The sequence below is a fragment of the Tauraco erythrolophus genome, chromosome Z (genome assembly GCF_009769465.1).
Source record: "Tauraco erythrolophus isolate bTauEry1 chromosome Z, bTauEry1.pri, whole genome shotgun sequence".
In the NCBI taxonomy this organism is placed as follows: Eukaryota; Metazoa; Chordata; class Aves; order Musophagiformes; family Musophagidae; genus Tauraco; species Tauraco erythrolophus.
The window spans coordinates 73,879,861-73,891,563 of NC_141496.1; the positions used below are offsets into that span (position 1 = coordinate 73,879,861).

Below are 11,703 nucleotides of genomic sequence, written 5' to 3' on the forward strand. Positions count from 1 at the left end.
AAATAAGTGTAAGTAACTGGAAGGTCAATGAATCTTTTAGGAATAGATCACATTTCAGAAATAAGGTTATCTTTTTTCCCCTTTTTAAATGATATTTTTAATAATAGCTTAGGCACCAACAACAGCATCATCAAAAGGCTTCAGACAGTAAAATCCTACGTTCTTCAATATTACTTGTGTTTTCCAAATGTGTGGAGCCCATCTCTGGTACTTGGAAGCAGAAAGTTGGTAATGAGACACTCTCTGCAAAAACGAGAAGGGCTGGCATTAGTACACTTTCAGCAGGGATGATTATTACAGGCAATTAGGCTACATAATTGCCCTAGGAGAGGAAATCATCTGCTGCTAAGAAACAAAGAAGCCTTAGTTTCTAGTAGCAGCCTCTACCAGCTGATGTGCTGTTGCTCTGAAAGGCTTTAAATAAGTGTATTTGGTAACCTCAATTGTGGGCTATATTTGGTTTTCATTTCAGTAAACAATATGCCTGTGGTAGATGAGAATATTACTGTGAAAGCTGAATCAGGTGGCTGCCACCTTGTACGCTTACTAAAAAAAGTAGTTTTATCTCCAGCTTGTGGAAAGAACTGCAGCTCCTCAAGCTTTCCACTAGTCTCCTGATTTTCTCCATTGCTTCAGACAATCATGAGGAACCTGTCCATGTTATGCATTCAGTAGATCAGTGGTTGTCTCGGTGTAGATGAATCAGCTGGGTGATGGGATGCTCTCTGAGGTTGGGGCAGGGAGGAAGCCCCGTCCCCCAGGGCAGGAGAGAGAGTGGGGGGGCTGGGTGGCTTGGCCACCTTGGGATCCCCGGTGCCAAAACACCGCTGCGGCCACTGCACCTTGGGCATCTCAGAGAGCGACAGCCAGTGACATATTTGCTGCCTTGTCCTGCTTTTACGTCAGCCCCTGTCAAAGAGGCACTGCAGAAACATAAAGAGGGTAGCCAAACCTTATAGGCAGGCCCCCAGGAAAGCCTGGAGCAGCTCCTGCATGAGAAAGCTGCTCAGGTACATTGCAGCTGAGGGCTCTGCAGAGGCAGCCGTGCAGGATGTGGGCGTAAGGGGGAGAAATGCAGGCACGGGAGGTGGGGAACCAGTTCTTGAAAAACGTCCTTGACCAGCCGAGGCTTGAGCAGCAACGTCAGCACTTCTGGGAGCAGAGCGTGCCCCAGCATCTTCTCCACAGGGTCCTCCTGAATCCAGCCTGCATGGCCTTATTATCATAATTAACGCTGCAATTTTCTTTAGAGGACACACCACAGTAAGGTATTAGTAATTCAGATGAAGGTACGGCAAGGCCAATCAAATGTTTACTTTATAAACAAAGCATCGTATTAGCCTGCAGTTCCACGCAAGATGATCACCTGTAACTTAGGTAACGCAGCAGAGCTGCTGCAACGTCCACGAGCTCTGGAGCCTGGTGTCTTCTGGACGTGTATCTTCACGGCCCATTGTGCATGCTGCCTGACTCTGTTCCTACGGCTGAAGCATTTAGCAATTCTTTCTTCAAAGAGGATTTTCTGGAGTCCGTAATAAGTCACGAGCCACGTCTCAGGCTTGGCATCAGTTAGGGCCCCGAGTTGCTCTGATCTATCCAGTCACCAGCCTTTACAGATATTGTAGGGCTTAGGTATTTTCAAGAGCTCTGGTCCTGTGGCCAGCAGGTTCAAAAATTCAGTGAGGAGCTCCATATGAGGGGTTCAGTGCTACAATAGTAGGCACAGGACAGCTCCTCTTGCTGCCAGACTCCAGTGACCGTTTCCACACCTGATGCCTTCCACTCAGCCATATCTCTCCAGTTGTGCTTCCTCAAAAAGCATTTTCTACTGCTCCCACACTCAGAGGAGGTAAAGCAACACTTGGCTCCTCTGTCAAACCCAGTACAGAGCAGCATGTGTTTCTCACTGGTTAGATACAGAATAATCAGGATGCCAAAACTATAACATTGCTTTGAAAAGCACCACGCTATGTTGCCTTTTAACTGCTTTGCAAGACAAGCTCTTGCAGAACTCGCTCCCTTTTTGCATGAATAAATTCAGTGCTGCCTCATCAGGTCTTGCACCTCAGATGCCAAGCCATGAGCCCTTGATACCAGTGAATAGACAATTATTGAGAAGCACAGCACAAGGCAACTATTTCTTTGAAAATGCAGCCCAGGCCCCATGGGAGAGGTAGGGATTGAGGAGGTACAAGAGTTCAGAAACCCTTTGTATAGTTTTCAGAGCATGGCTGTTGTTTTTCCACTAAGTGACCTGCCACATTGGAAGTGTTTAACACAGCCAGACCTTCATAGCACAATATCAAGTTTGTTTGTTGATTTGTTTTTTCTACTAAAACGGGCGAGCTTGCAGAAAGTGGCAAGCCAGGGAATTCCATTCTGCGGCACTGTCCCAGTGGTAATTTATCTTCTGACAAAAGATGGAGCAGAGCACACAGAGACAAAACACAACCCTATTTGTACAGTGTCAGATTTTAATCACTCTGCATCTCCTTCCCGTGTATATACGCAGCGATGCTAAAGGCTTTTTCGTATATACACCATGAGGATATGTGTACTCTGTTTAGGTAAATGCATAGTGTCTCTTCTGAAAATATGTCTGAATTATTTTCGAGTACAACTCTCAGGATTCATTGCTAGCATTATTTATCTATTTATTTAATTTAGCCACCCAGCTCCTCTAGTGCTTCTCAGGACTTAGCTCTAAATTAGAAATCTTTTTACGTATTGCACATGCCTTGAAGCGAAGAAAACCTTATAAAACTCAAAAGATACCTTAGCCTAGGGATAAAAACATGACATTTTTCCCAGTTAAACAGTATTTTCATATGTTACAGGCCATGCAGAATGGCTATGCACTTGAAAGCTATTTTAGATATTATAAAAGCGAACAAACAGCACTTCAAAAAATTTATTTAAATCAAGAAACTGGATTCTGGATTGGAAAATGCTTCTTTCCAGAGAGCCACGCAGTCTACTTTTGCTTTAAATTACACTTGCTAGCCAGGTGTTTAGAGAGACCTGGAACAATTTTCGTCATCACTTTTAATAGGCAGAGAGCATGCTTCTATTACCTATGGCCCCAAAGCGCAACCAAGCACCTGTTTTTAAACTCATGCGATTCAGTCCGACTCGGTGAAGCGATGACCGACGTGAGGCTGAGCCTGGCGCCGGTGGGGTGAGCAGTTCCCACCTCAAACAGCACAGGCCGAGCACAGCCCATCCATCCTTCCTCTGCAGCACTCCAGGAGCAGTAGCGTCCCAATAACAGTCATTTAGTACAAACCATGCAGCACTTGTTTTCTTCTTCAGCAGTGCATTTGAAGGGCTTCAATAGCACTACAGAAACAGGGCAGCATGGAAGATAGAGAACATCTGTATCAGTGAGGGATACAACTGATCCTTTGGAAAAAGTGAAGTGCTTTACCATCCTTCTGCTTTTAACTGCATCCAACTAGCTTGCACTTTATTGCTCACTTCCCATAAACATGCCTTCAACAGCATGAAACCATCTATAATGACAGTATGCATTTTTTTTATGCTTTAACTCTTACATACAGAAAAACAGCCTAGAGTAAAGAGCATAGAAAAATTACAATAGCAATAGATATTGGCACTGGTGTGAGATTTCATAGCCTCCCATTCGGGAGCTATCATCTCCTACCATGCAAGAAGATGCATCACCTTGCGCTTATCTATATTAAAAAAAATGTTTTGCCACCTTGTAACAATTTACTCCAGTGATTCAGATCTCGAGGTAATATTTTCTCTTGAGGTACAGTCCTACTCATCCTTATGTCATATGTAAATCATCTGCCAGTACTGCGTATCACTGTACCTAGGAAGAAGGTCCAGTCGCGCAATAAGTGACAACTGAAGAAGACAGATTCCTCGTTGGGAATGGCCCCTGCTTTGAGCAGCACATGACCCACACAGTGCCCCGGCTGTCCTGTGGGGTGCATGGCAGTGGGGCAGGATCGTCATGCGTGGCCCACGGAGCCACCTGCTCCCCAGGCACAAAGGCAATGGGCCAGGCAAAGCTGTCCCAATGCTGCCAGTTGGGCAGTGCTGGTCTACAACTGAAAAAAAAATTAAAAAAATCTTTGGCAACCACTTCTAGAAATAGTCCCATTCATTGTTCTTGCCTCAGAAACAATTAAGTTCAGCAAGCTGCTGCCAAAGCAGATTTTTAGCCCTGTTAATTCAAGAGCATGCAATTATTTAAAACAAATTGGTATGTATATTACACTAAAATCTCCTCTGTGAAAAGTAGGCCAACGTCTCTCTTCTGTTATTGCCAAGACTTGCCTATTTATTCTTAATCAGCAAACAATTGTACTGTACGTACCTCAAGTGTGGTCCCATGAACTGAATGCCCAACAGCAGCTGGAAAGCATTAAGCGGTCCCTTAAAGTACATCTTCTGCCTTGGTTTCTTCCAAGAGAGATCCCGTTTGCATGCTCCAACTCTGTTCTGCCATGTGAACCAAAGCAGGTCAGCAGGTGAAGATTCACAGATTCATTTCAGCCACTCAAGCAATCCTAGCTAAAACGCTTGTGCAGCTGTGCCCCAAGGGACACCTTCTTAAGCAGAAGAGTAAAGCCTGGGGTCTGGTATGTAAGTTTATGGCTATACGGCTAAATAAGCTGATTGGTCAGAGAGTTTTGGCCCTGGGCTCCCAGCTGAGCATATAGGTATCTGAATGTGTCTAGTAGGTATTTAATTGAGGTGCCTAGTTTCTGGAAGTCAGATTTGAAACTTTGGGCTTTAGTTACTTGTTTGGGCATTTAAATAGAAATTTCTAAGTACCATTGCTTCCTTCTGGCTTCAGTAGGATGCAAAAGCTAGGCTGCTATGGCTTAGGTGTCCCAAAACAGGGAGGAGGGAGCAAACCTTAGATTCACTGCTCTGAAAATACTTAACCTCATGGTGTGGTGGGACAGCAACAATTGCTTCTGATACTGAAATTCACCTTGAGTGATCTTTGTTAAATTTTGTCACTACTCTGCAATGGATTATAGCATGTGGGGACTTTCTACAAGGAGTTTAAAGCTCTTCTAGCAAAAAGGGTAGCTTTTTTCTCATCAGTTGGAGCATGCAGGAAGTATTAAATCAGTCAGTAAACCTCTTGTTATGTCTCTGTAGATATCTCTCCAATGCAGGAGGAAAAAAAATAGTTGCACAAACCAGTTCTGAATCAGCAGTGTACACTCATACTAACTTTTCAGTCATGATTTCAAAGTAAAGTCAGCTCTACAGAGAGGATTAGGCACACTGAAGGAAATAATTCTGTGTTCTTCCACTTACAAAAATCAGAAAATAAGCATGGCAAAATAATCATATGCCAGTGTACTGGGAGATTGCAGGAGATTTTATAGGCACTACAACTGTTATGCCTGGGATCAGATTACACTTTTAAAGATATCAATACACTCAAATTAATACTTCACATACATTTCAATATTCTGAATGCTGTGTATAAGGTTATCTTACTGCAGGACAATAAAGAATAATAGTATTCTCTTGTTCAGTATGAAATAATTACACACAAAGTATTAACTCAGCTTTTCCAATATCCTATCATTGCATGTTCAGACTTTACAAAGTAAGCAAATCGTACCTGCCATGAGAAAATAGATAAGGAACAAGGAGGAAAGAGAAGACATTTTCATAAAAACCTGCAGGAAGAATTACTCTGGTGAGGCCTATATACTGTCTGTCCCTTCGAGCAAACTCGGTTTCTGCCACTTCTGCTTTACATTGAATGAGGTCCTGTGGATGCATAGTCATGAGCGGAGCTGCCCACAATGTATGTCTCTACAAGGAATACCATATTCACACGTCCTTCTCCACACATCTCTCTTGCTCACACATGTGACGACATTTGCTTCCACAAGTAACTGTGGAACTGCTGTCTGTATGCTTGCTATGGTTTAACCTGGGCATGCACTGCTCTCTCCTCCCGATGACAGGGGATCTGAGAGCTGGAGTTAACAGATACGTTGACATCAGCCAGGTCTTCTTTACGTGTCAGGCAGTCGTGCTATGGCATGTTTCTGCCGCTAACATTTTTGCAAAGATTGTATCCTTGCAGAATGTACATTAATTCAAACAGCCTCTATGACTAAAACTCCACCAGTTTGCAGAACTCTAAGGCTGCAGAGAAGGCATGTCAGTGCTCCTTCCCTGAGCACCCAGTGCTATAAACACTGTTTGAGCAGGTCGTGCAGCATATGCACAGGTTGTATGCGAACATTATTCTGAGCAGCAGTTTGCCTGCCTCTTTCTAATATACTTTTTATTATCTTATTTTTTTTTATTTCCTACTCAACAGCAAAGGAGAAAGCATTGTTTACAGTAATTGTGTTCCTGTGGCAGTATGCATGTACATATGCTGATAAGACGATGAGGCAGTTAACATAGCATGTGCTAAAAGAATCAGGCTTCTATAATATCTACCACCATCTACAACCACAAGAGAGACAAAAGTAAAGAGATGCACAGAAATGTAACAGGAAGAAAACAGCACTAAGAGAAGGAAACAGCATATGAGGGGAAATTCCTGGTAGACAGCACTATTAGATGGTGAAATAGATATTCAGCGAGAGAAACATAAACCCATTGCTCACAAAATTTTAAATGAAACTTTACACATCATTTCATTCAAAAAAAATTACTGAGAAATATAGACAGCACAACTCAAATGCCTGTGATTATAGTATCTAAATACTCAGTTCTGATCAGCTAGTGGCACACAAGGGGACGGCTTGATGGAAAGCAGATCTTCAGAAGCAGAGCCAGAAGCACCACCGCTCTGTGACTGCCCTTCGCATCCTGCACCTCCTTCTATGTCACTAGGCTGGCTCACGTCCTGGAGAACCACCTTGATCATTAGTAACTATTAACCTCAATCTCTTCCCCAGAGCCCCTGATGTGGCCCACCATGGCACAAAGCAAGGCAGCCTATGAAGACCACCGCGCAGCACGACTGAGGTGTAGGCACTGCAGCAGAGCACCCAGCAGTCCTTGCCAGCCCTGCAAACCTGTAGTGCCCCTGTCCTGGGCGCTTCTGTTTCCCAGAATGGTGACGTACACTGGGCACACCACTCCCAGACGTGAGAGGTTACTGTCCCTGTGCTCCAGATCTCCCAGATACCTGACAAAACACCCAGGACATCTGGTGAGCCAACCAACTCTCCTGACCAGCTGTCTCCACCGCAGTCAGTAACACCCAAGTCTACTGTCTATCTTTAACAACTGTATAGTTGCGCCTTGGGTAGTTATATATCTGAGCACGTAAAGATGAGTCTACTTGTATCAGTAGATACCAGCTGCTGAATTTTTGCTACATGAAGTAGTGCTGGTCTTTACAGATATTTGCAGCAGCACATAACTTGCAAGTTACAGCTGCCTTTGGTTGCAACGCCGTATTAATAACATTTGCAGGCTCACTCAGTTTAATACTGTTGGCGTTGCAGTGTATCTTCATTGAGCCAAGAGGGATTTCAGAAGAATTGTATGGGTCACTAAAATAAGAAATTGTGTACCTCTCATGAGTCATAGCTTACAGCTTCAAAAGTAATGGGGGGAGGGCAGATGTCAGACCCCCTATCTTCTAAGGGACTAGAAGCAATATCCTCACAAGGGTATTTTGGTGTTGCCTCATTAATTTCATTGTTTGCTGCATAACATACTTCTCCCATAAAAGCTGGAAAGTTAAACTTCCTACCAAGTACAACTACCTATGTCTACTGTCTCAGCCAACAAATCGGTCACATTGCTTCTCTGCTACACTTTAATAGTATAGGTAATTGTACATATCGTTGTATACGTGCTTGAAAGCTTCCTTCGATCTTCTCAAGCTTTTGTTTACACCACTCACAGCTATAAAGTACTGCCTACCCTTTACATAAAAGGTAATTTCAGGACAGTTCGCTTTAATCTGTTCTTCGCTCTGAGTACTGATTAGGACCCAAGCAAAGGACAGAAATATGTTTCTCATCTGTAAAACCATTGAAAATGAAGAAACCTGCATTTGCTAAGGGGAAAATATAAAAACGTATAAAAAAGCATCCAGACTTGATATTTTCTACGTATCGAGGCAATTGCCTTAAAGGCAGTTTCTGCTATCACAGCTGCCGAAGCTGTTTGTTCTCTTAGCTCCTCGGTGTCACTTTCCTCAAAGTCCTACAGCAGACACCAGTCGATGAGCACAGGTCAAGTAGAAAAACCAGCTACACAGAAACTCCTGTATCTTAAGAGCAAGAAGGAGTACCTGCAGAGGTCTGAGGCCCCTACAGTTTTTGCTTCAGCTTAATCTCTGGTTATGCTGCCGTCCTACAGCCTCTCACAACACAGTAACAAAGGCCAAGCAGTGCCGGATACCTCCAGTATGAGGGAGCCTATTCCAGGAATGCTTGAGCTGAATTTGAACTTCCCTTATCGGGAACAATGGAACCGAGAGCAAGCAGCTTCCCAGAAACTGCAACTGTTCAAGATATGCTATGTAGAAACAACCACTTTTCAGCAAGTGCTGCTGTCAATCACTGCAAGCCAGCCTAGAGGAAATGTAATTGTGATTACTGAGTATTTTTAGTGTCTATAGAGGAAGTGAGTAGTTTAGCTTTCTTGCTCTCCGGAGAAGGGATCATTACTATGCCATTTTAATGTCAAGTTCTGGAGCACACATATAGATTGTGCATAGAACTGGGGTGATATTTTTCCCTTTTAACATAGGGCCAAATCAGCCCACCCAAATTAACTTTCCTTGACAGGATCTCTAAAAAAGAGCACCCCATCCTTAAATTGTTTTGGACTTAATTTCATGTTGTCATGCAATTAGGTTTTGCAGAATTGGCTTCTAGAGTGACAGCTTCTATTGTTACAGCATATGGCAATCAGAGAGCAGCTTGTGGCAGATGTGATGTTTATTCACTATTAGCTAGTTTCAGATTTAATGATGTAATTCTAATCAAAGCAAATGTTAGATGTACTTGACATCTACAGAGTTTTGCAGTCCCATCATGTTTAAGCTACATCTATCAAGTGGGAACACTGCTGCTCTGAATGAGTTTTACAAAGTCACATTTAAGAACTAATGATGCAATTTACAGGAGGTCTGTATTCCAAAAATTCATGTCTCTAACATATATTATGTTCCTTCAGTAGACCACAAAGGCCACCTATTACAGTAAGTGAGCTCATTAAGCATGCAGCTCCTTAATCCTGCAAGCTGTTGCAATAAGCAGCTGTTGCAAGAGGGTGAAAGGTTGAATTATCAACTTGGACAGCACAGCTCCTCATTCAGCTGGCCCAGAGGAGAAAGTATTTGAGCAACAGCTCCATTACAGTGGAGTACACCTTGGACTACAGCACATGATCAAAGCATCAGTGGTATTTCAGTGACATGCTTCCCCACCCAGTAAGCCAGACACTCCCAGAAATTAATAGTCAAAAATTTATTATGAAAGCTTCAATAGCAGCAAATACTTCAATAAAAATTATTGCATTATTAAACCAGTTCTGCAGAGTGACCCAAGAGGCCTGTTAAAGTCTTTCTGCTTTGGAGTCTCTACATTTGTCTTAGTAACCAGTCTCTAGTAGTCCATCAAATATTGAAACTTTCTTCTGTGTTCTGTAGACAGCACCAACAGTTCCTAGTTACAGGACCCTGTTCAGTCCCTCTGGAAAGTTTTGGCCCACTTCCCCCAACTTTCTCTCTGCCTTCCGAAACAGCTCCACTTGACCAGGAAACTTGCAATACTTCTTTCAGTTCCATGGTATGTCAGCCTCTCCACGGTTGCAGCCTGCTGAGGCTCACTGGTGAGGTGAGCTGTTCTCCTCCTTCTCCTCCGTAAGAGCCCACTGCATGCCAGTCTGAGTGACTTTAATCCAGTCTCTTGACCAGGCTAATCCATGGAATCAGCAGCTTGTTGCACACTTCGGTGAACCCACACCACATTGAGAATGCAACAAAGGTTTCAGCCTCCCCAGTGCACTGGGTCACCATCACTCAGGCAGGGCAATAGTTGGCACCCAGTCATTGACATTCCGGCTCTCTTCACAAAATGAGTTCAGCTTTTCTAGAGCTGGGTCCTTCCAGCCATCTTCATTGGGGTTCTGCCAGAAAGAAAAAAGTTGCACACCATGAGTGCTGCATGCCAGCTGAGGTCACTACAATATTTACAGAAGCTTTATCTTACAAAGTATTTTCGGATGGTTTCTGTCCTGACACAGACAAAGCAGGAAGCAGAGATGCTGCCCTTGCGGACAACAGAGGAAATCCAGTTACGAGAAGCGTAGCCGCCTACTACTACGGCTGCTCAGCTGACTTGCTGCACGGTGCATGCCAAGCCCTCTTTCTCTGCCCAGAGGAGGATCCGACTCCCAGCGGGAGATGGGGCCACCCGCGAAAGGCTCTAACTGTCCCGCACCACAAGCCCGGCCCTGGCGGGCAGCGCACCGAGCACCGCTCGCCTCCCGCAGGACACCCACCGTGATGAGGATGCAGTGGAGGTCCCGGGGCTCCCCAGACTCCTCGCTGGGCCCCACGATGGCAGCCAGCTTGGCCACGTCGTTCACCCGCACAATGTCGATGTCGTTCTCGCAGCAGAAGGCCTGGATCAGGGTGAAGTGGATCTGCAGGGCAATGTCCCCCTCGTCCTCCTCGTCCGTGGCCAGCACGCAGAAAGCTACGTTGTCAGGATCGCTGCAAGAGGGGAGCGGCGCGGTGAGACCGGGAACGGCGCCGGTCGGCCCCAAAGCCCCCGCGCCCCGCCGGGCGGTCCCCGCCCGCCGTACTTACACATTCATCAGCTTGGCCGACTCGTAGACGCCGGCGGTGAGGCAGCCGCGGCGCTGGGCCGACACCAGCAGTTCGTGGAGAGCCTTGCCGGCACCCTGCATCCTGCGCACCGGGAGAGCGGAGAGTCAGCGCGGTGCCACAACCATCCCCAACAGTCGCCCCCACTGCTTCCCTCGCCCCGGCCCACCCGCAGCAGCCGTCGCCCGCACGTACCAGTCGTGGCCCGCAGGCACAGGCTCCTGTCCGTGGATCTCCTCCAGAGTCATCGCACCGAGTCCCCACAGCGCGCCGGCCAGCGATAGCTCCAAGTCACCGTTCGCCACAGGCTCCCCAAGCGTTCTGAGTCCTGCCCCGCGCCGGCCGCCATATTTATAGCGCAGGCGGCTGCGGCGCCGGCAGCTGGCGGCGCCCCCTGGGCTCCCATTGGCCAGCAGGGGAGAACGGGGGGGAGGGGGTGGGCATTATTATGTTAATCGGCGCGCGCCAGCGAGGAAGGGGCGGGGGGGGGGGGGGGGGGAGAGAGGGAGGGAAGGAGGAGCGGGCGGCTCGTGCCCGGAGGCCACGTGGGGAGGGAGCGGGGTGGGGGCGGGGCGCGGGCACGCGCCGCTCCGCCCCGCCCCGCCGGGGCCGCGGTGCTGGTGGCCGCTCTCCGCAGCCGGTGAGGTGCCGGTGCGCTGCCTGCCCGCCGCCTGCCCGCCGCCTGCCCGCCGAGCGCGGTCTGGGCTGCGGCCAGCTGCCGGCGCTCCCCGTCCCCGTGGGTTTAGCCGCCGGAAAGTACCGAGGCGTGGAACTGAAAATGCAAATGGGGCAGGGAGAAAAATAAGCGGGAAAAAAGGTTTTATCGATACGATTCCAGCCAACGCAGATGCCAAGTCCTGCTCCCGCGAAGGGATGGCCCT

The 11,703-nt window shown here is 46.7% G+C and overlaps 1 protein-coding gene across 1 annotated transcript; it reads right to left on the minus strand.

The window, feature by feature from the left end:
* Positions 1 to 9,654: 9,654 nt before the first annotated feature.
* GADD45G (growth arrest and DNA damage inducible gamma) lies at positions 9,655 to 11,070 on the minus strand. The gene is made up of 4 exons (XM_086629436.1): positions 11,018 to 11,070; positions 10,805 to 10,906; positions 10,495 to 10,708; positions 9,655 to 10,119 (listed from the first exon to the last, which is right to left on the minus strand). Exons 1-4 carry the CDS (start codon positions 11,068 to 11,070, stop codon positions 10,009 to 10,011), a joined length of 480 nt encoding a protein of 159 aa, XP_086485562.1. The 3' UTR covers positions 9,655 to 10,008.
* Between the last annotated feature and the right edge of the window lie 633 nt (positions 11,071 to 11,703).